The sequence below is a fragment of the Dendrobates tinctorius genome, unplaced genomic scaffold (genome assembly GCF_039654945.1).
Source record: "Dendrobates tinctorius isolate UK_male_01 unplaced genomic scaffold, ASM3965494v1 ptg000016l, whole genome shotgun sequence".
Classification (NCBI taxonomy): Eukaryota; Metazoa; Chordata; class Amphibia; order Anura; family Dendrobatidae; genus Dendrobates; species Dendrobates tinctorius.
This window is the reverse complement of record NW_027361684.1, coordinates 40928172-40955719: the sequence shown is the minus strand read 5'-3', so window position 1 is coordinate 40955719 and position 27548 is coordinate 40928172. Positions and strand designations below refer to the sequence as shown.

The 27548-nt window shown below is 46.4% G+C and overlaps 1 protein-coding gene across 4 annotated transcripts in view; it reads left to right on the top strand.

Moving 5' to 3' along the window:
- LOC141080476 (nuclear envelope pore membrane protein POM 121C-like) overlaps positions 1–12877 on the top strand; it is a 40608-nt gene extending 27731 nt beyond the window's left edge. For all 4 annotated transcript variants that reach the window (XM_073565722.1, XM_073565724.1, XM_073565725.1 and 1 more), the window contains one exon: positions 12602–12877. In XM_073565722.1, the coding sequence (XP_073421823.1) occupies positions 12602–12630 (29 nt within the window). In that variant the 3' untranslated portion in view covers positions 12631–12877. The remainder of the gene's footprint in view (positions 1–12601) is intronic.
- The last annotated feature ends 14671 nt before the right edge of the window (positions 12878–27548 follow it).

Genomic DNA, 27548 nt, shown 5'->3' with positions numbered 1-27548 from the left:
AGGAGAGGGGAGTACCTGTCCTCAGCACACAGCAGCGGCGGTACTAGCGGCGGCGGCGGGCAGCGGCGGCTATCACGGGCTCTGTGGGGCAGGTCAGTGGTCAGGCACCTCGCTCCTTGGCTTCCACAGATGGGATGAAGCTAAGAAGCTAGGCAGACATTGTTTTTCTCCGCCCCTCCACATCTGATTGGAGGGCTAGCGTCACATGGGCGCTAGCTCCAATCAGATCTGAGGGGGGGTGACAAAAAGGCCACCAGTAGTGATCGTAGACCCGGGGGGGCTAAGCCACCCCCCTGGGGTCAAGTATAGGTCCCCCTGTACCTGCGGGCCGGGTGACCTTTCATTCACCCCGGTCACCCGGCCCGCAGGAGGGCGATCATTTTGTGACACAGGGTATGCGTCACAGGTCAGATTGGCACTGACTTTCATGACGCATACGCTATGTCACAGGTCGGGAAGGGGTTAATCCCGCTCATGACCGGAGCTTTTTTCATTTTCGTTTTTCGCTCCCCTTCTGAGAGCCATAACTTTTTTATTTTTCCATCAATATGGCCATGTGAGGGCTTATTTCTTGCGGGACGAGTTGTACTTTTGAACCATTGGTTTTACCATGTCGTGTACTCGAAAACGGGAAAAAATTTCCAAGTGCGGTGAAAGTGCAATCCCACACTTGTTTTTTTGTTTTGGCTTTTTTGCTAGGTTCACTAAATGCTAAAACTGACCTGCCATTATGATTCTCTAGGCCATTACGAGTTCATAGATATAAACGAACCTAAACATGTTTGATGTCTAAGTGGTGAAAAAAATTCCAAAGTTTGCTAAAAATAAAAAATTGCCCCATTTTCCGAGACCTGTAGCGTCTCCATTTTTCATGATCTCGGGGTGGGTGAGGTCTAATTTTTGCCTGTCAAGCGGACGTTTTTACTGATACCACTTTTGTGCAGATACGTTCTTTTGATTGCCCGTTATTGCATTTTAATGCAATGTCGCTGCGACCAAAAAAGGGTAATTCTGGCGTTTTGATTTTTTTTTCTCGCTACGCCATTTAGCATTCAGGTTAATCTTTTTTATTGATAGATCGGGCGATTCTGAACGCGGCGATACCAAATATGTGTAAGTTTGATTTTTTTTTTTTTTTATGTTGACTGGGGCGAAAGGGGGGTGATTTAAACTTTCATGTGTTTTTTTTTTTTTTTATTTTTTTACTTTTGGCATGCTTCAGTAGCCATAGTGCGATCGCCTCTGCTACATAGAGGTGATGCATAGATCACCTCTATGTAGTTGAATTACAGCATTGCTATGAATGCCAACCACAGGGTGGTGCTCATAGCAATCTGCCATCAACAACCATAGAGGTCTCGAGAAAACCTCAGGTTGTTATGGCAACACACTGATGACCCCCGATCACGTGACGGGGTCATTGATGCGCGTATTTCCGGCCGCGCACCAGAATCTCTAGTTAAATGTGCTGTTGCAGGCACATGTCAGCTGTTTAAAACAGCTGACATGTCGTGGCTTTGAGGTGGGCTTACCGCCGGAGCCCACCTCAAAGCGGGTGATACTGCCAGCTGGCTGTACTATTCCGTCAGCTGGCAGTAAGAGGTTAACCCACTAATCTGAGCGAAGCCTTAATTCCATTTGTTAATGTTGACAATATATTTTGTGATTATTCTGTTCCTATGTTCTGATTCCCAGGGATTGGAGGCTCACAAATATAAGAACAATTTAGACTGTGCAAGCCAGATACTCGGCAATGAGGGTCCCTTGGCATAAGTTACCAATAATAAGAATTTCTTCCTAGTGTATAATGTAATGTAGTAAGTCATAACAAACAGTGCATCTTGTCCCAGTTACCCATTACCCCAACATAATTTTACTGGTACAAGACATTTAATCAATGATTGTTACAAGCATTATATCAGATGTATAACAAAACGCAATTACTAGAATTATTTGTGCCCTCTGGAATCCACGGTCTGTATGTAACAAACTTTCTTAATTGCACAATTACTTTCTGAACAACTCTCTGAATCTGTTGCCCTCACTGAAACCTGGATTCAGGATTCTGACACTGTCTCTCCTGCTGCCATTTCCCATGGTGGCTTATAATTCTCCCATTCTCCGAGACCCACAAACAGACTTGGTGGTGGAGTCGGCATACTCCTGTCCCCACAATGCACTTTCCAGGTCATTCCCACCCCCAGTTCCAACACTCTCATTCCTTTCTTTTGAGGTCCACGCCATCAAGCTCTTCCATCCCCTCTCCCTCAGACTAGCGATCATTTATCGGCTCCCAGGCTCACCCACCCACTTCTTTGACCATTTCTGGGCCTGGCTACTGCACTTCATGACCTCAGAACTACCAACCTTTATCCTGGGAGACTTCAACATCCCCATTAACAGCCCCACTTCTACATCTGCATCCCAGGTTCTATCACTAACCACTTCACTAGGCTTCTCACAGCTCTCAACCTCCAAGACACACAAAGATGGTAACACCCTTGACCTGGTCTTTGTCTGGCTCTGTTCAATCTCCTACCTAGATAACTCACGGCTTCCCCTCACTGACCACAACATTCTCTCCTTCACGCTCACAAATCTTCGCCCACCCCAGCACACTCCTACCTACCACACATTAAGAAATCTACAAGCCATTAACTCTCATATACTTTCAGACTCCCTCCACTCATCACTGTCCCCAATCTCCTTTGTTTCCTGTCCTGATCTGGCTGTACATCACTATAACAACACTATTAGAAGCACCCTTGACCAAGTAGGTCCCCTCACCCTCAGAACATCCAAGCACAGAATAAAACAGCCCTGGCTCACATGACAAACTGTACTTCTCCAGCAATGCTCTAGGAGTGCCGAACGTTTAAGGAGGAAAACCCAAACACCAGAAGACTTCATCCACTTCAAATTTATGTTAAGGACCTATAACTCTGCCCTTCACCTCACCAAACAGACCTACTACACCACCCTGATCTCCTCACTATCCAACAACCCCAAGAAACTTTTTGACACCTTTCACTCCCTCCTCAGGCCAAAAGCACAAGCCCCTATCACTTAGATTTGTGCTGATGACATGGCCTCCCACTTTATAGAGAAAATAGATAATATCCATCAGGAAATCCTCTAACAGCTACCAGGTGCTGTGACCCTTATCCCTCCCTGCATTTCCCCTGGCTCACTCTCCACATTTGATCCCATCACAGAAGAAGTCGTCTCCAGGCTCCTGTCTTCTTCTCGTCTGACTACATGCACTACCGACCCAATTCCCTCACATCTCCTCCAGTCGTCACTACTCGCCTTACTACAATCTTTAGGCTATGTGCACACATAGCTTTAGGTGCTGTGGATTTGTCCGCGCAGATTTGGGAAAATCCGCAGGTAAAAATACCTGCGGATTAGCCTGCGGTTTCACACCTCTACAATGGAGAAGGTGTGAAACTGCTGCGGATTCCGCACAAAGAATTGAAATGCTGCGTATTTGAACCCGCGGAAAAATCTGCAGCATGTGCACAGCGTTTTTCATTTTACATTGAAAACAATGGTACTGTACAACGCAGCTAAATCTGCTGTGGTTTCGCAGAGCAAAAAACGCTACGGATCCGCAGCAGAATCTGCAACACATAGCCTCAATCGCTCCCTCTCCTCTGGCATTTTGCCATCCTCCTTCAAACACTCTCATTACTCCATTATTAAAGAAACCCACTCGACCCATCCTGCACAAACAACTACAGACCAGTCTCCAATCTCCCCTTCATCTCTAAACTCTTGGAGTGCTTTGTCTACTCCTGCCTTACCCGTTACCTCTCCACTCATTCACTCCTAGACCCTTCACAGTCCGGCTTCCGCCACCTACATTTGACAGAAACTGCACTCACCGAAGTGACCAATGACCTTCTGACAGCAAAATGTAACAGTCACCACTCTGCTCATTCTTCTCGACCTTTCTGCAGTTTTCGACACTGTTGACCACCGTTTCCTACTCTCTAGGCTCCAGTCACTAGGTATTAAGGACACTGCCCTCTCCTGGTTCTCTTCCTATCTTTCTGACCGCTTCTTCAGTGTTTTGTTCACTGGCTCCACATCATCTCCTCTTTCTCTCACTGTTGGGGTACCTCAGGGCTCAGTCCTTGGCCCTCTTCTCTCTCTACATGGCCATCAGCAGATTCGTCTTTCAGTACCATTTTTATGTTGATGACTCACAACTATATACGTCATCCCCTGACCTTACCCGGCTGCACTACAGAACGCCAGTGACTCTGTCCGCAGTCTATCTGAAGCTCAAACTTTCCAAAACTGAACTTCTGCTCCCGCCGTCTACTAACCTACCCAAATCTGACATTTCCCTCTCCTTGGGTGACACCATAATAACACCCAAGCAGCAGGCGCGCTGTTTGAGAGTTATGTTTGACACCAATCTCTCCTTCACCTCCCATATACAATCTCTTGCCGCTTACACCTAAAGAACATCTCTAGAATCTGCCCTTTTCTCACCATGGAAACAACAAAAACTCTCACTCCCGCCTGGACTACTGCAATGCTCTATTAATTGGCCTCCCCCATACTCGACTTTCCCCTGTCTAGTCCATCCTTAATGCAGCAGCCAGGGTCATCCATCTGGCTAATCGGTACTCGGACGTATCTGCTCTTTACCAGTTGTTACACTGGCTGCCTATTCATTACAGAATCCAATTCAAAGTACTTGTTCTCACCCACAAAGCTCTCCACGGTGCAGCACCCCCTTACATCTCCTCCTTCATTTGTCTATCTGCCTAGCCGATGGCTGCGCTCTGCAAACTACTTTCGACTAACCTCGGCACTAATCCGTGTCTCCCACTTCCGACTCCAAGACTTCTCCCGCGTTGCGCCAATCCTCTGGAATGCTCTACCCCAAGAAATTAGGACTATCCACAATTTGCACAGTTTTAAGCGCTCCCTCAAAACACATTTGTTCAGAGCAGCCTATCACATTCCCTAATCAGTCATTTCATATATGTGTGTGTATAGCCCATTTACTATCTCTGTCTATCCCCTACTCCCTCAAGATGGCTGGACCATCATTGTAAATACACGCCTGTACTTTTTATCTCCCCCACCTCATTGTAGATTGTAAGCTCTCACGAGCAGGGTAGTCTTATTTTGCTTTAATTATTGTATTGTTAATGTTGCTAATTATGACTTATTTGAAACTGTTAAACTGTAATGCGCTGCGAAATATGTTGTGTTGGCGCTATATAAATAAAGATTATTATTATTATTTTATTAGAAAATGAGAAATGACCGAAAGCTTGCATTAAAACAACTGTGTTCTCTGTCCTCCTGTCTAATATGCAGTTCTAGCTTCCAACGTGACAATTGCTGCCATATTTTTATATCCATGGCTTTCTCCATGTTTTGCATCTTCTACCATTATGGCAAGTGAGGGCCCTCATCTCCTTTTTTTTTTTTTCCAGGGAGTTATCTTTTTAAAGGAATACTCCACTTAATGTCTAAAAAGTTTGAATATCTCCTCCTATTACTTATTGGCATACGACTACATTAATTTTTTTTGTGTGTATACTGCCCCCTACAGATTAAAATCATACAAATTACTTTCAGCACATCTTAGTGCATAGCGTTTGTGTTCCTTGGAATATAAGTCAGGCAACTGACATAATCGCTTGCTTTTATGAACACCTTTTGACATGGAAAAAATATTGTTTTTCCATGTGATTATTTACCAAAGTTAATAAAATAACACCAAGTTCCACTCTGGAATCTTCATTTCTTCATTTATTTTCAGGCCTTTCTTATGCAGTTTGCAGACATGGTCAACTGTGTCTTGCTGCCTGCCGCCAATAGGTGTGTATAGCCTTAAAGGATATCTGTCACCTTTTTATGCCCTATCAGCTGCCGGCATCGACATCGGGGGCTTATCTACAGCATTCTGTAATGCTGTAGATAAGCCCTCGATGTTACCTGAAAGAGAAGAAAAACACATTAGATTATACTCACCGGAGGGGGCGGTCCGGTCCGGCGCCTCCCATCTTCATGCGATGACGTCCTCTTCTTCCCGTCCTGTAGTGGCTCCCGACGCCTGCGCACTGCAGGACTCTGCTCTGCCCTCAACAGGGCAGAGCAGTGCGCCTGTGCCGGAGCCACTACAGGACAGGAAGAAGAGGACGTCATCGCATGAAGATGGGAGGCGTCAGACCAGACTGCAACACCCATCGGACCGAACCGCCCCCTCCAGTGAGTATAATCTAATGTGTTTTTCTTCTCGTTCAGGTTACATCGGGGGCTTATCTACAGCATTACAGAATGCTGTAGACAGGGGTGACCCTAGCCTCTCTGCTGCCTGGGGTGAACAGCTAAATGATGGGCCCCCCCCCCCCCCCTCGTGCACACAGTAAATTTTCATATCTATCCTGTAAAACTGAGTTCAATAGTGGACATTTAGATAAATAGAAAAAAAAGGTGTCCAAACACAAGGATGTCAGCGCCATCACACACACATACAAGAACAACACAGAAGTATCCAGAACAAGGGGCAATAATGGCAATGGTAGGCCTGGCACAGGGCCAGACTGGGACAAAAATGCAGCCCTGCCACACAAATCCCACCAGCCCACAAACTATACCACTCCTCAACCCGATCAGTGAATTTTTGCTATACTTTGTTGTCCCCTCATCACTCTCTTTAAGGAGTTATTTGAAGAGCCACATGTGAATGGCACCACAGTGCGTATGATTGACCACAGCTCCATTTACATGGTGCTCTTCAAAGCTACGTTTCCCAGGATCATGGGGGTCCCAGTGGTCAGATCCACAACAAACAAAGTCATCCCTTATCCCCACATAATGCTCCATACAGTATTATGGGTCCCATATATTACTGCATACAGTATAATGGGCACCATATAATTCTTCTCCCCAAACCCCGCTGCTCTCGTCTCCTCAGTGTATTCTGATCCTCCGCACTGCTTGGCACAGGGACATCATTACCTTTACGTATATAATTGTCCACTTAGACTGATAGTAATAGTGATTTGTTTGTACCCTGTTGTCTGGGGCTGGCCCTCTGTAAGGGGGGCTCAGGGCATATGATTATACACCAATAAAAAGTATGAGAGGCTCAAAGTGACCAGTGCCACCTAGTTTCCTACCCCCCTTATTCTACTGGTACTGTGGGCACGCTGACTGGTACTGAGGAAAAGAAACAACAGAGAGAAAGAAAGAACAGAGAAAGAAAGAAATAACAGAAAGAGCTAGAGAAAGAAAAAAAGAAAGATTCTATAGCAGCCCGGCTCCCACTGTAGTGCCCACCTGAGCCTCCCAATGCAGGACATATCATGAGCTGCTCACATGGCCGGCATCCCCGAGTTCAAGGCGATCCTGCTAGCCGCGCTATTGGAGGAGGACACGGTGATGCATCTGCAGCATTCCCTAAAGTGCCTCCATGGTTCCGTCACAATCTCCTTCCGAAATTACCTCATTTCCGGTCAGCTTCTAGCACGTCACTTCCGGTGGAACGTCACGTGCGAATTTTAAAGTGCTCCTCGGGGCTCTGGCGTGTACTCGTGTGTCCGCGGGAAAAATAAGCTCCCAGCCGGGGCAGTATCTCTCTCAAAATCGGGACTGTCCCGCTGGGAGGTATAAATGCTCCCCACCATACACCTTGTACATGTATGGCTCTGCATACATCATACACACACGGTTCTGCTTTTTATGCCTCGTACACACGGCTCCGTTCTGTACACCTCGCACACACACGGCTCCACTCAGTACACACATGGCTCCACTACGTAAACCTCGTACACATGCGGCTCTGCTCCGTACACCCTATAGGCACGTGGCCACGCTCTGTAAACCTTGCCCAAAAATGGCTCCGCTCTGTAAACCTTGCACAAAAATGGCTCCACTCCGTAAACTTTGTACACATGCGGTTCCGCTCCATACACCTCACACACACGGCGCCGCTCCATACACACATGTGAGACTCTGCTTCGTACACGTGTGGCTCCGCTCCGTACAACTCACACACTCGCGGCTCTGCTCCGTACAACTCACACATGGCTCTGCTCCGTACACCTCGCACACAGAGCTCTGCTACATCCACACTGTAAACTCTCCCTGACCCCACACATAAACTTCACCTCATCCAGGACGATGAGAACCAGCACAGACAGCAGAGTCCTGCATAAACCAAGGGCTGATACTGGGTACTGGGGGAACATTATACTGTGTATGGGGGGATGGCGGTACTGGGGGAACATTATACTGTGTGGGGGATGGCAGTACTGTGGGAATATTATACTGTGTGGGGGGGGGTGACGGTAGTGGGGAACATTATACTGCGTGTGGGGGATGGCGGTACTGGGGGAACATTATACTGTATGTGGGGGGGATGGTGATACTGTGGGAACATTATACTGTATGTGGGGGGATGGGGATACTGTGGGAACATTATACTGTGTGTGGGGACAGGAAAGGGACATTGTAATATGTGTTTCGTTACCGCCTGTTTTCCATACTTGGGTCATATGCATCTATCAGAGGAAAAGGAACAAAATGCTATGATTCTTAGACAGTGACAACAAAAAAGCACCAAGATAGTCTCAGCTCTGAAAAGGTTACTTCCCCCTGTGCCCAGTAATGAGGAATCTCCAGCACCTACCTCCACCCGCAGAGCCCACACTCCACATGGAGGCCCCATTATTCTCTATGTGGAGCGCGGCTCTGCGGGTGGAGGTCGGTGTTGGAGGCCCCATTATTCTCTAGTACCGACCTCCACCCGCAGAGTCGCACTCCACATAGAGAATAATGGGACCTCGAGCACCGAATTCCACCCGCAGAGCCACACTCCACATAGTGAATAATGGAGCCTCCAGCAACGACCTCCACCCACACTCCACATAGAGAATAATGGAGCCTCCAGCACCGACCTCCACCAGCAGAGCCCCACTCCTCACAGAGAATAATGGAGCCTCCAGCACCTACCTCCACCCGCCGCAGAGCCGCGCTCCACATAGAGAATAATGGAGCCTCCAGCACTGACCTCCACCCGCACTCCACATAGAGAATAATGGAGCCTCCAGCACCAACCTCCACCCGCAGAGCCGAGCTCCACATAGAGAATAATGGGACCTCCAGCACCGAATTCCACCCGCAGAGCCGCACTCCACATAGTGAATAATGGAGCCTCCAGCAACGACCTCCGCCCACACTCCACATAGAGAATAATGGAGCCTCCAGCACCGACCTCCACCCGCACTCCACATAGAGAATAATGGAGCCTCCAGCACCGACCACCACCCGCAGAGCCGCACTCCACATAGAGAATGGGGCCTCCAGCACCGACCTCCACTCACAGAGCCGCACTCCACATAGAGAATAATGGGGCCTCCGGCACCGACCTCCACCTGCACTCCACACTACACATAGAGAATAATGGGGCTTCCAGCACCGACCTCCACCCACAGAGCCGCATTCCACATAGAGAATAATGGGGCCTCCGGCACCGACCTTCACACTACACAGAGAATAATGGAGCCTCCAGCACCGACCTCCACTCACAGAGCCGCACTCCACATAGAGAATAATGGGGCCTCCGGCACTGACCTCCACCTGCACTCCACACTCCACATAGAGAATAATGGGGCTTCCAGCACCGACCTCCACCCACAGAGCCGCACTCCACATAGAGAATAATGGGGCCTCCGGCACCGACCTCCACCTGCACTCCACATAGAGAATAATGGGGCTTCCAGCACCGACCTCCACCCACAGAGCCGCACTCCACATAGAGAATAATGGAGCCTCCAGCACCGACCTCCACCAGCAGAGCCACACTCCACAGAGAATAACGGGGCCTCCAGCACCGACCTCCACCCACAGAGCCGCACTCCACATACAGAAAAATGGAGCCTCCAGCACCGACCTCCACCCACAGAGCCGCACTCCACATAGAGAATAATGGGGACTCCGGCACCGACCTCCACCCGCACTCCACATAGAGAATAATGGGGCCTCCAGCACCGACCTCCACCCACAGAGCCGCACTCCACATAGAGAATAATGGAGCCTCCAGCACCGACCTCCACCAGCAGAGCCACACTCCACAGAGAATAATGGGGCCTCCAGCACCGACCTCCAGCCACAGAGCCGCACTCCACATAGAGAATAATGGAGCCTCCAGCACCGACCTCCACCCACAGAGCCGCACTCCACATAGAGAATAATGGGGCCTCCGGCACCGACCTCCACCCACACTCCACATAGAGAATAATGGGGCCTCCAGCACCGACCTCCACTTGCACTCCACACTACACATAGAGAATAATCGGGCTTCCAGCACCGACCTCCACCCACAGAGCCGCACTCCACATAGAGAATAATGGGGCCTCTGGCACCGACCTCCACCTGCACTCCACACTACACATAGAGAATAATGGAGCCTCCAGCACCGACCTCCACCCGCAGAGCCGCACTCCACATAGAGAATAATGGGGCCTCCAGCACCGACCTCCACCCACAGAGCCGCACTCCACATAGAGAATAATGGAGTCTCCAGCACCGACCTCCACCAGCAGAGCTGCACTCCACATAGAGAATAATGGAGCCTCCAGCACCGACCTCCACCAGCAGAGCCGCACTCCACATACAGAATAATGGGGCCTCCGGCACCGACCTCCACCTGCACTCCACACTACACATAGAGAATAATGGGGCTTTCAGCACCGACCTCCACCCACAGAGTCGCACTCCACATAGAGAATAATGGGGCCTCCGGCACCGACCTCCACCTGCACTCCACACTACACATAGAGAATAATGGAGCCTCCGGCACCGACCTCCACCTGCACTCCACACTACACATATAGAATAATGGAGCCTCCAGCACCGACCTCCACTCACAGAGCCGCACTCCACATAGAGAATAATGGGGCCTCCGGCACCGACCTCCACCTGCACTCCACACTCCACATAGAGAATAATGGAGCCTCCAGCACCGACCTCCACCAGCAGAGCCACACTCCACAGAGAATAATGGGGCATCCAGCACCGACCTCCACCCACAGAGTCGCACTCCACATAGAGAATAATGGAGCTTCCAGCACCGACCTCCACCCACAGAGCCGCACTCCACATAGAGAATAATGGGGCCTCCGGCACCGACCTCCACCCGCAGAGCCGCACTCCACATAGAGAATAATGGGGCCTCCGGCACCGACCTCCACTTGTACTCCACACTACACATAGAGAATAATCAGGCTTCCAGCACCGACCTCCACCCACAGAGCCGCACTCCACATAGAGAATAATGGGGCCTCCGGCACCGACCTCCACCTGCACTCCACACTACACATAGAGAATAATGGGGCTTCCAGCACCGACCTCCACCCACAGAGCCGCACTCCACATAGAGAATAATGGGGCCTCCGGCACCGACCTCCACACTACACATAGAGAATAATGGAGCCTCCAGCACCGACCTCCACCCGCAGAGCCGCACTCCACATAGAGAATAATGGGGCTTCCAGCACCGACCTCCACCCACAGAGCCGCACTCCACATAGAGAATAATGGGGCCTCCGGCACCGACCTCCACCTGCACTCCACACTACACATAGAGAATGGGGCTTCCAGCACCGACCTCCACCCACAGAGCCGCACTCCACATAGAGAATAATGGGGCCTCCGGCACCGACCTCCACGCTACACATAGAGAATAATGGAGCCTCCAGCACCGACCTCCACCCGCAGAGCCGCACTCCACATAGAGAATAATGGGGCTTCCAGCACCGACCTCCACCCACAGAGCCGCACTCCACATAGAGAATAATGGAGCCTCCAGCACCGACCTCCACCCACAGAGCCGCACTCCACATAGAGAATAATGGGGCCTCCGGCACCGACCTCCACCTGCACTCCACATAGAGAATAATGGGGCTTCCAGCACCGACCTCCACCCACAGAGCCGCACTCCACATAGAGAATAATGGAGCCTCCAGCACCGACCTCCACCTGCAGAGCCACACTCCTCATATATGGCTGCTCTGTGCGCTGCGCACAGGACCTGTGAAGAGGTCACAGGAGGGGAGGAGTCAGGGGTCACATGATCAAGGGGCACCGACTACTTCCCTCCTGTGATCATCAAGACAATTAGAGCCTCTTGCAGGACCGCTGCCGCAGCAAAGCACCAGCGTGCAGACTCAGAGGCTAAATTGTAGGTGCTGCAGGTAGAGGAGCGCATAATGCCGCCCCCTGCTGCCTGCCGCTTCAGCAGGTGTCTCAACACGGCTCATTATAGGTGCGGCCCTGGCTCTAGATAAGCCCCGATGTTGATGCCGGCAGCTGATACGGCATGAAAAGGGTGATAGATTCCCTTTAAATGATGGACGGCCGAGCACACACTGATGCCTTCTCCATCATTCTAGTCAATGGTCCCGATGGCGCACGAATCCCGTTTTGCGGAGGTTCTGACATAAGCCCTGACGGAGCCACAGCATACTGTGTGAATACAGCCTAAGGGAATCCCTATTCTCTGGTGATTACTACAATTGTATTTCTTGTTTAATATGGACTAAATGCCAAAATCTCTCCTCTACAGGTTCTACAAAGGGACCGTGCCACATTTGAGCAGAGTGTGCCTGGATGTTGCCATCGTTTTTGTCATTTATGAAGAATTCGTTAAAGTTCTGATCAGAGTGTGTGACTGGGAGAGCCGCACGCAGCCTTCTGGAGGGACATGTCTTCTATCTACATTTTACCTCTTGAATGGATTGTGCTTATTGGAAATGATCAGAAAATGTCATTTTAACCTGTTACTATATTATGGTAAATGTCTAATCTCTGGCTTTGCCATAAAGCTGCCAAATACCTTGCAGTCAGTGATTGTCATACACCTTATTGTGAATTATTTCTTCTGTATTTGCCTGGATTCTTTGTAATAATTATGTGGATCTGATATATTTATATGACATAGACCGATGTCCTGGGTGGGCTATCGGGGTCCACCTGTTTATCCATCTCACCACGGCAGGGACAATACAGCACCCACCTGAGTGTCCCCATAGAAGATAAATTGGTATAAAGCTGCCCATGCACATTAGATCATCAGTGGATACCAGAAGATCCACTGGGCCCTACCAGCAGATAGAGGGGTGTGAAACCATGATTAGGCATATTGATAACGAACATGCCTCACCTGTGGTTTTTCTGAGAAATAAAGCTGGTTGCGGCTTTTTTTTTCTTTTTCTCTGTCCAGTAGAACTAAATATATCCTAAGCCAATGGTTGGCGGAGATGGTGATCAGCCAACCACTCTATCTTTAAGACCTATCTAAGTATGAATCTGCTTGTGATCACTACGACTTTTTAACATTTGATTTCTCCACATTGTAGGTTTGCGTTTATTCAGAGAATAGGTGATAACCTGCTGGTGGTCTGATCAATGGGACCCCCACTGATCCTGAGACCTGAGCTCTGAAATGCCTGCTCTCTGGGACAGGGGTGCTGTATTTGGCTATCTAGGCCCATAGACAATAAGTGTGGTGTTGGCATGCGTGTACATCCACCACTTGGAAATAACCCTTTAAGATCCATAGACCTTACACTCATGAATACTTTACACTGAAGCAAGCATGCAAGAAGTGTGATCTAAAGACTTGTCAAATAGATGCACTCAGATCTGCAAACCGTAAGGCCACGTTCACACAGTATTTCTAAGCCAAAACCAGGAGTGGGTGATAAATACATGTTTCTATTTGTTCCTCTCCTGGTTTTGGCTTGCAAATACTGAGGTAAAATACTGACCAACCACTGGTGTGAACGTGGCCTTAGAGACCTTGGCCATTTCTCCATGTGTTCTACTGAACAATGGAAAATATTCAGAAGTAATTCTCAGTAGGTTCATATCAATGTGTCTTTTTTGATTCTTCTGCAGTTTTTTTTCTTATTTACTTTTGATATGTTGTATATTTTTTTATCAAGTAAATATATCCCCTTATATGTGACCAACATGTGGTGTAAACCAAACACTAGGCTCCTGCCCGCCTAACATTAATGAAACCCCTAAATATACAACTTGGTAAAATATTAACACGACTGGCTGGGGACTGTTCCTGGTGTTGCACCTCATCCTAGTGAATGATATGAGCCATCATTTTCAAATAACTTTATTGAAATTTCAAAAATAACAGTAATATTTTGCAATAATGTTTAAATGTAGAGGTTACAATTATACGTATGACAAAGGGAAAGGAAGGATAAGGGATTCGGAATGGGTTTTAAGTTGCTTTATTAAGACGTACAAGGGGCAAAACAGAAGGAGGGGAGGGAAGGGTAAATATAACAGTAATATTATATATAAAGAAAAAGTTGAGATACGAATCTAACTATATCTAATAGTGTCGTGTCTCTTCATTATGATTGGGATTGAACAAACCCCATAAAGAAGAGACATGACAATAACTAACAGTATTGTGCCTTTAGATGTTTTTAGGGGTTGAATAAACCCCTAATAGTAATAGGACAAGCATACATTCACCTGTTGTGAGTTCATTTTCCCCTTCATCACTGAGGTCTGGGGAACTCCCTATTCTCGTAAAGGAAGGTAATGAGCCTGATTATCAGGCACCTGAGTCTAATGAGGATGACTGGCTGAGTGGAGTCACTGACTGGATATAAGGCTGCCGACGCCCTTCTGCCCTGCGGGTGATTTCTCTGTGGACTTCTAGGACACCAGTCTGATTCCTGCTTCCCTAAAGCTAAGTTTCTGCTTTGCCTGTTTGCATTTATGTTTTGTGTTTGTTTTCCTTGCTTTTCTGGATTCTGCCATTCCCTGCTGGGATGAGCTGAATCTCCTTTTGCCGGTTGCTCTGTCTTCAGAATATTACTGAGTACTGACATAGCGTTTTTGAAGCCTAGCGTCTTCAGGGCCTTTTTCACTGTCAGTCTGTTGGCTCTTATTTTCATAGGGTTTTTCACGGATTGCAGACAGCAGCCTTCCTGTCCTTTCCTATCTAGGTAGTTTTGGGCCCCGTCTTTGCTCAGTCTATCTTTCTGTCTGTGTTAGTGTTTTCATCTTGCTTCACTGTCATTATATGTTGGGGGCTGCCTATTGCTTTGGGGTCTGCTCTGGGGCAGTTTAGATTTCCCCTTTCTTTCTTTAGGCCTATTTAATTCTCCGGCTGTGATCGAGGGGTCTAGGGCATCGTAGGAACCCCCCACGGCTACTGTTAGTTGTTGTGATAGGATCAGGGGTCTGCAATCCGATAGCTGCCAACCTCTCTGGTTTTCTGGACTTAGCTAGCATTTTTGTTCTTGCCTCCTACGGTGACTCAATCATAACAGAATCACCCGCCATACCGCAGATCCTAGGGTACTCAATAGCAGGAAAGAATTGTGTTTAAAAAAAAAAAAAAAAAAAGTGTGTATATTCTTTCCTCTATATCTCTGAGGCCGTAGGGGGAATTTTTTTCTCTCTCAATGGAGATAAAGCAATTGTCTGATCGTGTGGAGCAGCTCGCTGCGGAAGTGCTGGGAATTTCCGCCTGCCTTGCTCGTTCGCATGCTGTTGAACCAAAGATCCCTACACCTGATGTATTTTTTGGGGATCGATCTAAATTTTTGAGTTTCAAAAATAATTGTAAATTATTTTTTGCCTTGAAGCCTAACTCGTCAGGGAGCTCCACGCAGCAGGTTAAAATTGTCATCTCTTTGCTGCGTGGCGATCCCCAGGATTGGGCGTTTTCTTTGAAACCAGATGATCCTATTCTGCCTAATGTGAACGCATTCTTTCAAGCTTTGGGGTTGTTGTATGACGAACCTAATGCTATTGATCAGGCTGAAAAGACCTTGTTGGCATTTAACCAGGGTCGAGATTCTGCAGAGTTGTACTGTCAAAAGTTCCGAAAGTGGGCGGTCCTTACTACCTGGAATGATAATGCCTTGGCTGCTCTCTTTCGGAAGGGTTTGTCAGAAGCCGTAAAAGATACTATGGTGGGATTTCCTGTTCCCTCTGGTCTGGACGATTCTATGTCATTAGCCATTCAGGTTGATCGGCATTTACGTGAACGCAGGATTGCACGAGAGGTGTTGCCACCGGTTGAACTGACGTCTGAACCTATGCAATGTGATAGAGTTTTGTCTAAGGCGCAACGTCAGGAGTTCAGAAGGCGTAATAAGCTGTGTTTTTTCTGTAGAGATGCCTCGCATATTATTTCTGTTTGTCCTAAACGAGAGAAACGCTTTGCACACACGTTTTCTGTTGGTGGTGTTCAACCTAAGTTTCTTCTGGCAATTACTCTGATCTGCTCCCTGTCCACATTTTCCGCCAAGGCTTTTGTGGATTCGGGAGCAGCGCTAAACCTAATGGACTTGGATTTTGCTAAACGTTGTGGATTTCCGATGACACCTCTGCAGACGCCTATATCCCTTTGAGGGGGATTGATGCTACTCCTTTGGCTAAAAATAAACCTCAGTTTTGGACCCAGGTGGTTATGCGGGTCGCCCCAGACCATCAAGAAAATTGCAGATTTTTGGTGTTGCATGGTCTGCTTGATGCCGTTGTTCTGGGGTTTCCCTGGTTGCAAATTCATAATCCAGTTTTGGATTGGAAGTCTGTGTCTGTGGTGAGTTGGGGTTGTCGGTGTGCCTTTAGTGAGGCTCCGGTTTTTTCCACCTCTCCTCAGTCGCATGATGTTCCTGACTATTTGGCGGACTTTTATGATGCATTTAGTGAGAATGAGTCTGCGTCCTTGCCTCCTCATAGGAGTTATGACTGTGCAATTGAACTAAGCCCGGGGTGTAAATTTCCCAAGGGTCGGCTCTTCAATTTATCTGTACCCGAGCACGAGGCTATGCGGTCCTATATTAAGGAGGCGTTGGAGAAGGGTCATATTAGACCATCCTCTTCACCCTTAGGTGCCGGGGTTTTTTTTGTGGCCAAAAAGGATGGTTCTTTAAGGCCTTGTATTGATTATCGTGCCCTCAATAAAATTACTATTAAATATCAGTATCCGTTACCCCTGATTTCAGATCTATTCTCTAGAGTTAGAGGTGCTTGCTGGTTTACCAAGCTTGACCTCAGGGGGGCGTATAATCTTATCCGCATTAAGCAGGGGGATGAATGGAAGATGGCGTTTAATACTCCGGAGGGACATTTTGAGTACCTGGTGATGCCTTTTGGGCTCACTAATGCCCCTTCTGTCTTCCAGTGCTTCATGAAAGATATTTTCCGAGACTTTGTCGATAAATTTTTGATTATCTATCTGGATGATATTTTGATCTTCTCCAAGGATTGGGATTCTCATGTGGAACATATTCGGACTGTGTTCCGGATCTTGAGGGAGAATTCCCTGTATGTCAAAGGATCGAAATGCCTTTTTGGAGTACAGAGGATTTCATTTTTGGGATTTATTTTGTCTCCGTCAACTATTGAAATGGACCCGGCCAAGGTACAAGCCATTTATGATTGGGTTCAGCCCACCTCTTTGAAGGCCCTCCAGAAGTTTTTGGGGTTTGCTAATTTTTATCGGAAATTTATAGCAAAATTTTCTAGTATTGCCAAGCCATTGACTGATCTGACTAAGAAGGGTGCTGATGTGTTGAATTGGTCTCCGGAGGCTGTTGCTTCTTTTCAGGAGCTGAAGCGAAGATTTACCTCCGCCCCGGTTTTGCGGCAACCGGATGTCTCACTCCCGTTCTAGGTAGAGGTGGATGCTTCTGAGATTGGTGCAGGAGCTGTTTTGTCCCAAAAGGATCCTGTAACATCTAAAATGAATCCCTGTGCTTTCTTTTCCCGAAAGTTCTCTCCATCTGAACGTAACTATGATGTGGGGAATCGGGAACTGTTGGCCATGAAATGGGCATTTGAGGAGTGGAGACATTGGTTGGAGGGAGTTAAATATCAAATTGTGGTCCTCACTGACCACAAGAATTTGATTTACCTAGAGTCGGCTAAACGCTTGAACCCTAGACAGGCTAGGTGGGCCTTGTTTTTTTACACGTTTTGATTTTGTGGTCTCTTTTCTTCCTGGAACTAAGAATGTCAAGGCAGACGCCCTCTCTAGGAGTTTCTTTGCTGATTCTCCTGTGGTGACCAAGCCTGCTACCATCTTAGGCGAAGGGGTAGTTCTTTCTGCCATCTCGCCCGATTTGAGACTTGCTCTGCAAGAGTTCCAGGAGGACAAACCTGAGCGTTGTCCCAGTGGAAAGTTGTATGTTCCTGACCAGTGGAAGAAGAGAGTGATGTCTGAAGTTCATTGCTCTGCATTGGCTGGTCATCCCAGGTATTTTTGGTACTAGAGATCTGGTGAGTCGCTCTTTTTGGTGGCCCACCTTGTCTCATGATGTCAGGAATTTTGTGCAGTCCTGTGGGACTTGCTCCCGCTCTAGTGGGTTGTTGATGCCTTTGCCGGTCCCCAGGAGGCCATGGACCCATATTTCAATGGATTTCATCTCTGATATGCCGGTCTCTCAAAGAATGACTGTTATTTGGGTGATTTGTGATAGGTTCTCTAAGATGGTTCATCTTGTACCACTCCCTAAGTTGCCATCTTCCTCTGAGTTGGTGCCCCTGTTTTTGCAAAAGGTGGTTCGCTTGCACGGGATTCCTGAGAACATTGTATCTGACAGAGGAGTTCAGTTTGTGTCTAGATTTTGGAGGACTTTCTGTTCCAAGCTGGGAATTCAGTTGTCCTTCTCCTCTGCTTTTCACCCTCAGACCAATGGGCAGACAGAGAGAACAAACCAGACCTTGGAGTCGTATTTGAGATGTTTTATTTCCGCTGATCAGGATGATTGGGTTTCATTTTTGCCCTTGGCCGAATTTGCTTTAAATAATAGAGCTAGTTCTGCCACTTTGATGTCACCTTTTTTTTGTAACTTTGGGTTTCATCCTCGATTTTCTTCAGGGCAGGTGGAGCCTTCTGCCTGCCCAGGTGTTGACACTGTGGTGGAGAGAATGCACCAGATCTGGGACCAAGTGGTGGATAAGTTATCTCTCTCCCAGGAAAAGGCCCAGCGGTTTTCCAATCGACATAGGACCATTGGTCCCCAGTTTAAGATTGGTGATATGGTGTGGTTATCTTCAAAAAATATTGCTATGAAGGTGGCTTCTCCTAAGTTTAAGCCTAGATTTATTGGACCTTACAAGATTTTGGAGATTATTAATCCGGTCTCTTTTCGTTTGGCTCTTCCTGTCACATTTAAAATCCATAATGTGTTCCATAAGTCCTTGTTGAAGAGGTTTGTTGAACCAGTTGTTCCTGGGGTGGCACCTCCAGACCCTGTATTGGTTGAAGGTAACATGGAATATGAGGTAGAGAAAATACTGGATTCCCGTCTGGCTAGAAGGAGACTCCAGTATTTGGTTAAGTGGAAGGGTTATGGTCAGGAGGATAATTCCTGGGTCTCTGCCTCTGATATTCATGCCAAAAGATTAGTGCGTGCCTTTCATCGGGCTCACCCTGATCGCCCTGGTGGCGTGGTTGAGGGTTCGGTGACCCCTCCTCAAGGAGGAGGTACGGTTGTGAGTTCATTTTCCCCTTCGTCACTGAGGTCTGGGGAACTCCCTATTCTGGTAAAGGAAGGTAATGAGCCTGATTATCAGGCACCTGAGTCTAATGAGGATGACTGGCTGAGTGGAGTCACTGACTGGATATAAGGCTGCCGACGCCCTTCTGCCCTGCGGGTGATTTCTCTGTGGACTTCTAGGACACCAGTCTGATTCCTGCTTCCCTAAAGCTAAGTTTCTGCTTTGCCTGTTTGCATTTATGTTTTGTGTTTGTTTTCCTTGCTTTTCTGGATTCTGCCATTCACTGCTGGGATGAGCTGAATCTCCTTTTGCCGGTTGCTCTGTCTTCAGAATATTCCTGAGTACTGACATAGCTTTTTTGAAGCCTAGCGTCTTCAGGGCCTTTTTCACTGTCAGTCTGTTGGCTCTTATTTTCATAGGGTTTTTCACGGATTGCAGACAGCAGCCTTCCTGTCCTTTCCTATCTAGGTAGTTTTGGGCCCCATCTTTGCTCAGTCTATCTTTCTGTCTGTGTTAGTGTTTTCATCTTGCTTCACCGTCATTATATGTTGGGGGCTGCCTATTGCTTTGGGGTCTGCTCTGGGGCAGTTTAGATTTCCCCTTTCTTTCTTTAGGCCTATTTAATTCTCCGGCTGTGATCGAGGGGTCTAGGGCATCGTAGGAACCCCCCACGGCTACTGTTAGTTGTTGTGATAGGATCAGGGGTCTGCAATCCGATAGCTGCCAACCTCTCTGGTTTTCTGGACTTAGCTAGCATTTTTGTTCTTGCCTCCTACGGTGACTCATTCATAACATTCACCTGTAAAAAAAAAAAGTTATTAATATTCCTATAAATAAAACCACTGATATACCAAAATGCTTATAAAGTACAAAGATGCCTCAAAATGATCTATATGTAGACTTGTCATAATTGGCCCGAGTACCCCGGTACCCATAGACCAAAACAGAGGAAAGTTCGGCTTCTTTCTCAAATTATTCTGGTAGAACATGAACCACAGACCATTAAAGTCACTATTATTAAGATAAATATTAATTGTAATCCAAATGATGAGAGACCAGTTCCGACAGACCAATTTAACGAGAACCCCTGGCAGTCTATAGAGTTCATGTATGATGGAGACGAAGATCCTGCGCAGATGGATGGAGAGCGTTGGAAGAAGATACATATGGGACCAATCCGGCCTTTCTAATAAAGTCGCTACCCTCCTCTGGAGTTTGAATATGAATCATCTTGGAGGCGTATTTCAGAAGTAGTGTGGACGATTGGGACCAATTGTATTGTATACCAGCACGGCGAAGTTCCACCGTTATATGTCGAAAAGACCTACGTTTTGATATGGTAATCTTGGATAAGTCTTTAAAAAAAATTAAATTCTTATATGGTGAAGATAGGAAGATAGATTCAGTAGAGATTCTAAGAAGAGAGTTTCTCACCCATGTAGGGTAAAACGAGACGATGACATCGCTAGATAAATTAGACGGCAAGGAAGAAGGTCTTTGGATTCTATATACTTTTTCAATGAGGTTTTTTTCCTCAGTTCCAGGTATTAGGTGACGCACCATTGAGGAGATATATTCTTTTAGTCGTGATGAATTGATTGACTGCGGGATACCTCTAATTTTTACGTTGTTTTTCCTCTTTACGTCTTCATAGTTGGTCAAACAGCTTCTAAAAGAGGCAATATCTTTCTAAATGTTATTTAAAGAATTTGAGACCTCACGAAGATCAAAAACTTCTTTGGAACACAAAATTTTCGAATTTTCAAGCATAGATTTCACATTTTGAAGGGGAATGTTGGAAATACTGTTGGATTTTTCTTCACTCTCTTTGATAATTTTAATAATATATCTTTAAAAAGTTGCTTAATTTGGCTTCCTGATGTCTTAACATCTTCAGTTCCTGAATTGTCATCATTATTAAATCCTAGTTTATTCAATGAGGTTAAAAAAGCTTTGCATAACTTTACGAGGAGATTTTCCGTACAATAGTTTTCAGAAACCGGGATATTATCCAATGAAGATGAATAGAGAAAAGTCCCTTCTAAGCCCGCATCAAACTTTTTTTGGGCTATTATAGGTTTGTCAGCTTGAAGTATCAGTTGGTCTTCGATATCCTCATGATTACCAGAACCCTCCGAATACGAGCAGAGCGAAGAAGTCTCTTCAGATTCGCTCCCATCAGTCACGTCGCTTTCTGAATTTTTAGCAAATATCATCTCCCCGCAGGATTCCTCTGAAAAACCCCTTTCTGAGTCCTCCTTGCCCTCCGAAGAAATAACTGATTCACAATCTGATGTATGGGTTAACTCTAGCTTCTCACTAACATATAGCTCCTCAGAGATGGATATAGAAGGATTATGATGCCCTCCATACCTATTGTTTTCAATAAAATCATTTAGACAGCTTTTACAGGCATCAGTAATGAGCTCTTTAATAGTAGCTGATGAATTGGCGCTTTTATCACCTCTAGTATGATTAAAAAGAGTCTTAACAGACTCCTTCCTCTCTGAAGAAACAGTAGACAATTCCTCCCGTACCCCACTCAGTAAAATTATAGTTCTATTTTTTTGTAGTCCCTCATTAATAACTTCTAGAAACTTGCCCCCTTCATTGTTTTGAATATCAGCATGAATATTATCCCCGTTAGCAACCATCATTAAACTGACCCTTTTGCAATCTTGAGTAGCAACCTCCTCCACATCCAATCCCCCTGTTGCAAGACGGCTATTCCCCACAGTCGCTGCGCCAGGCACAAATTCTGCTGCATCGTGCCTCAATTTGCTGTTAGAATACCCGTTAAACAATATAGACGCAGCAGAGCTAGGTAGTAATATAGAAGGATTTCTCTCCGATGATCTGGGAGCCGCCTATTTTTTGATTGGACCCGGATTCCTCCCATAAGGGCTCAGGGAGAATAGACCAGAGTCTCCATATAACTGGAGTAGTTGAGCCGACACTGTCATCTCCCTGCAGTTGCGCAACTTCATCACATTTCACAGTTTCCCGGCCCTCCTCCCCGCTCCCCTCCATTTGCCTGTATGTCTCAGCCAGCACCGCACCAAGTCCCGAGGTCCCCGACACCAGTGACCGGCCGACAGGATTAATTCCAGAGCCACCAACGGGCGGCTCAGCTGATCTAGGCAGCGACGCTGCAGAATCTTCACCGCCGCTTCTCCCCTGCAGGCGCGCGGCCACCGTACTCACCGCGGTCTACCCAGTCTTCTCATCAGTCTGCTCATCAGCCGATGTCGGGGCCGCGGTGAGAGGGAGATCCTCGCCGGCGGACCGCCGCTGAAATTACCCGCTTCCTGTAGTCTCCCGACGTCTGAGGCTGCACAGGTCTTCCATCTCTTCTCCTCCATTCTGCCCACCGATGTCTGGATCACTGTGGAGGGGGATTTCCCGCTGCTCGCCTGCTGCTTTGAAGACCCCATGTCTGAGAACTTCTTGGACCCCGGACTCCTCTCTGCATTGTCGGCCGATGTCCTCACCGCCGAAGGGGATCCTCCACCACCAGGCCCCCGCTGTGAAGAGGCCGCTGCTGAATTAAGTAAAGATCTGCGTTGTCCGCTCCCAGCATGATGGAGGCTTGGGCCCGACAAGTTGCCCAAGCTTCTTGGACCCGTCACATGGTCCCTCCTCACCGGAGCTGCTCTTCTTACTTCTCCTAGTAGACATGTTCTTTCAAGTCCGTGGCCCAGTTCTTCCAAGAAATAGTAATCTTCAGTTAGCTTAAAATAGGGAAAAGCAGGAGCTCCGAGAAACACGACCGCTCTGCTCCCCTGCAAGCCACGCCCCCATGAGCCATCATTGTCCTAGCTGCCAGATCAATATACTGCTGTTTATGGGAAAAATGAACTTTTCTAATCATTTTTAAGAATGATCTCTTTTTTTTGTCTTTCATGCACTGATTTCTTCAGTGATGGCTCTGACTGCAGCCTGTACAACCCTCACAACACTGGTTCTTCCTGCATATACACTATTCTTACTCCATTCTGTCGGCCAAGAACACTTCGAGTGGATATGGAAACCAAAATGGCAGAGCATTGAGATAACAACTGCAGCCAGATGGATCCACCAGCATTAAAGGGAATCTGTCACCCCTTTTTTGAGATATATAATGATATCACTCCATTGTGTGTCATATAAGGATTCTCTTAGTACTTTTGCTTCCCCCTGACCCCGCACCTTTCATGCATAAATACCTTTTTTATATTGGTTCAGATGTATGTAAACTGCCACGGTCCGGTCCGCTGGGAGGGGCTTATTCAACTGCCCCCCCCCTCCCTGCCTTGCTCTACACAAGAAGAAATGCATAGAGCAAGACAGGGAGGGGGAGCAGGTGAATAAGCCCCACCCGGCGGACCGGACCGCAGCAGTTTACATACATCTGAACTGATATAAAAAAGGTATTTATGCATGAAAGGTGCGGGGTCAGGGGGAAGCAAAAGTACTAAGAGAATCCTTATGTGACACACAATTGAGTGATATCATTATAGGATATCTCAAAAAAGGGGTGACAGATTCCCTTTAAGTGCTGAATGATTTAAAGGAGCAAACTTCTGAGCATATGCAGCATACTGTCTAATGTGTGTTGCCATTTTACTGCAGTGTCACACTTTAAGCCACGCCTCTTTGACTACGACTACACCATCTTCTGACTAATCCATGCCCCCTTATCAGATGAGTAGCAAAAAATGTCTAAATAAATGTGGTGCAAATATGTTTAGTTTCTGGGACCCCTGATGATGCTGGTAGAGAAGTGGCCGCAGCGATGGTTTACGTGGTTCTGCTGGGAACTGCAGTGGGTTCTCATTTACTTTAATGGGGCTACATTGCAGCTTCTTATACAGCATGTGGCAGGGGCATTCCTGTAAAATGGCACAGTGCTATATCAGTGCTATGGTCCCTATATTCTCTGGTTGGTGGGGGTCCTAGAGATCGATGATAAAGTAATGGCATACCCTATCACTATGCAACTCTGTAGTATGGGAAGACACAATTAATGATTTATATTACAGCAGAATTGCATTGGTTGAGACTAATTACCCACTCGGTGGCATTTCACACAACAACTGTACACCTATTCTATGTAATTTGTATGGTAAAGGGATTCTTCGGTGAAAACAAGTTCTCCCCTCTCCACAGAATAGCTGATAACTTGCTGATTTGTGGGAATCCAACTGCTGGATCCTTCACATATTGGCAAAACATGGAATATTTATTGCCAACAGGGCACTTTTATCCCCGTTAGCATGCAGTTGTTAGTACACATGCCTGACTTCTGCTCCATCCATTCTCTATGGAGCAGCCAAAAAAAGCCAAGCACAGTGCTCCACAGGGAATATTTGGCCATACACATTAGCAGCTCCATTCTAAGAAAATCCGCTGACCTTTTTTCATTTAAATATCAATATCTCCTATATCCGCAGATTGGTTTATGTGAATGGAGGATGATTTGTTTTGTTTTTTACCTGTTGCACCTTACTCATGTTTTGTCTTTTCTAACTTTGTGCCAATTATGCATATTAACTATGTAACTGTGTGGCTATTTGCCAAATACAAAATCTCCTAAACTGATGGACATTTTCAGGCTCCATGCTGATTCATTTAAAGGGAATCTGTCACCTACTTTTGGTGGGCTATTAAAACGAGGTCTGTCCGGCCCGGAACACAGCAAAATACTTCCAGGGCTTAGTTAGTAACCAGTGCATGCGCAGTCAGGCTTTTCGGCTTTGCCCACAGTTGGGCAAAGCATACTGCGCGTACACGAGCCAAGAATGGTTAGCGCACGCGCGAAAAATGGCGGACACCTACTGCTATTCCTCAAAAAACTGCGGATAGCGGCCAAGGATGGGGAGGCGGCAAAGATCGGGAACACTGCCCATCGGACCAGGCCTACCTTGTTTTAATAGCCCGCCAAAAGTAGGTGACAGATTCCCTTTAACTTCTAATATGTGAAAATAAGCCAACCACGTGATATGTATAGGGCTGGGGAGGGCAATTAATTTTGCTGAAGGGCCACATGAGCGACTGTGACTGTTGTGAAGGGTTGAAGCAACAGGCTGAAATTAATTTTTCTCAATATTAACCCCTTTACAAAGAACGACGGACATAGCACATCATGAGCAGGTATCGGTTCCCGCATCATGACCTGCGATGTCTGACATGGAACTGTGTGAAATCACAGTGACAGTTCCGTGTTGACAGCAATCGCTGACTTGGCGGAGATGCAGACTGACCGATCACAGCATAATCATGTGGGAGGAGCTGAAATATCAGAAATTCTCTACATGATTACTGCCGGAGCTCTGCTCATCTGACAGCTGAGCTCCTGCGGTAACTGCCAGGGCAAATGCCTGCACCACCCCTGGCTGATTAACCCTCCAGATTCCATGATTGATGTCGATCATGGTATTTGGAAGGTTGTGAGAGGGAGGGGCGCCCTCTCTCAACCCCATGATGAAATCATAGGGAGCTGATGGTTGTCATGACACCCGGAGGTCAAACAATGACCTCCTGATGTGTCAGGAACGGTGGCCTGTTAGACCCAGCCATAGGCTGAATGTAACGGGCGATCTGCCTTTGAAATATCACAGGACTCATGCATTGCAGTGCTGGTGCATTGCAATGCATGAGGAAACTGATTAGAGTAATAAAAAAATTAATGTCCTATAGAGGGACTAAGTAAAAAAAAAAAAAAGTTAAGATTGAAAAAATTATTACAAAAACACAAAATGAAGAACAAAGTATTACACCAATAAATACATATATTTTTATAAAAAACAGAAGGACCCAATCTATAAAACTGTCACACTAGCTAACCCCTACAGTGAACGCTGCAAAAATCTATAGCTTTTCATTATACCGCTGGAAAAAAAATGGAATAAAACATGATAAAAAAAAAATGTAAATTAAAAATGTACTGCTGAAAATGTCATCTTGTCCCTCGAAAAACAAGCCGCCATACAGCTCCGTTAGTGCAAAAGTAAAAAAATTATAGCTCAGAATATAGCGATGCAAAAACAATATTTTTCAATAAAATGGTTTGATTGTCTAGAAGCGACAAAACAAAAACAATTGATATAAATGTGGTATCTCTGTAACTCTAGTGACATGAAGAATAAAGCTGCCTTATCAACTTTACCACGCGGTGAATGATATATACAAAAAGAAGAAAAAAAAATTGCTAGTTTTTGTTCATTCTGCCTTTTCAAAAACTGTAATAGAATGCGATCAAAAAGTGTTATGTTCCTGAAAATGGTACCCAAAAACATCATTTGCACCTGCAAAATTCAAGTCATAACATGACTTTAATGGCAGAAATATAGGAAAATTATAACTCAACATATAGATATGCAAAAAGTTTTTTGTGTGTGAAATGAAAAAAAAAGCGTCTTTGATGTGTGTGTGTGACAGCAGTAAAAAAAAAAAAGTCAATCGAATATCGTAATCATACTGACCAAGAGAATCATTGCCTAATCACATATACTGCAAGAAAAATGGTGTAAAAAATAAATAAAATCAGTTGATTTCTTCATTCTGCCTCATCGCACATTTATCTTAAGCGCTACACTTAGAAGGAAAACTCCCAGCGGTAGATTCCCTATAATGAGGCATATGCAGGCATTGTGGAAAAGTGGTGTCCATCTTTTTAGGTGTGCATAAAAGTGCGGCCATCACCGGTTTGTGCATCTCTTAAAAGTTGGAATGAATCGCTCGCGAGTTTCATGAGAATCACGTATTTTGCAGATTTAGATGGAAGTGCTCAGGGACGGGCACAGGATAAATGTGATCCAAAATGTCACCAATAAAAGTTTCTACTCGGCCTTCAAAAAAAAAAAATCAAATCCTCACTCAGGTCCATCATCTGTTAACAAATATAGAGGGTGTCCATATTACTGGCAGCACAAAGGCTATGGAAAAAGAAATCCAGGAAAATCTACGCGCCCAAATCCAAATGGCCACGTCTTCCTTAGCCCCGCATAGTGCGTAATCCGCAGTTAGCAGCCACATGT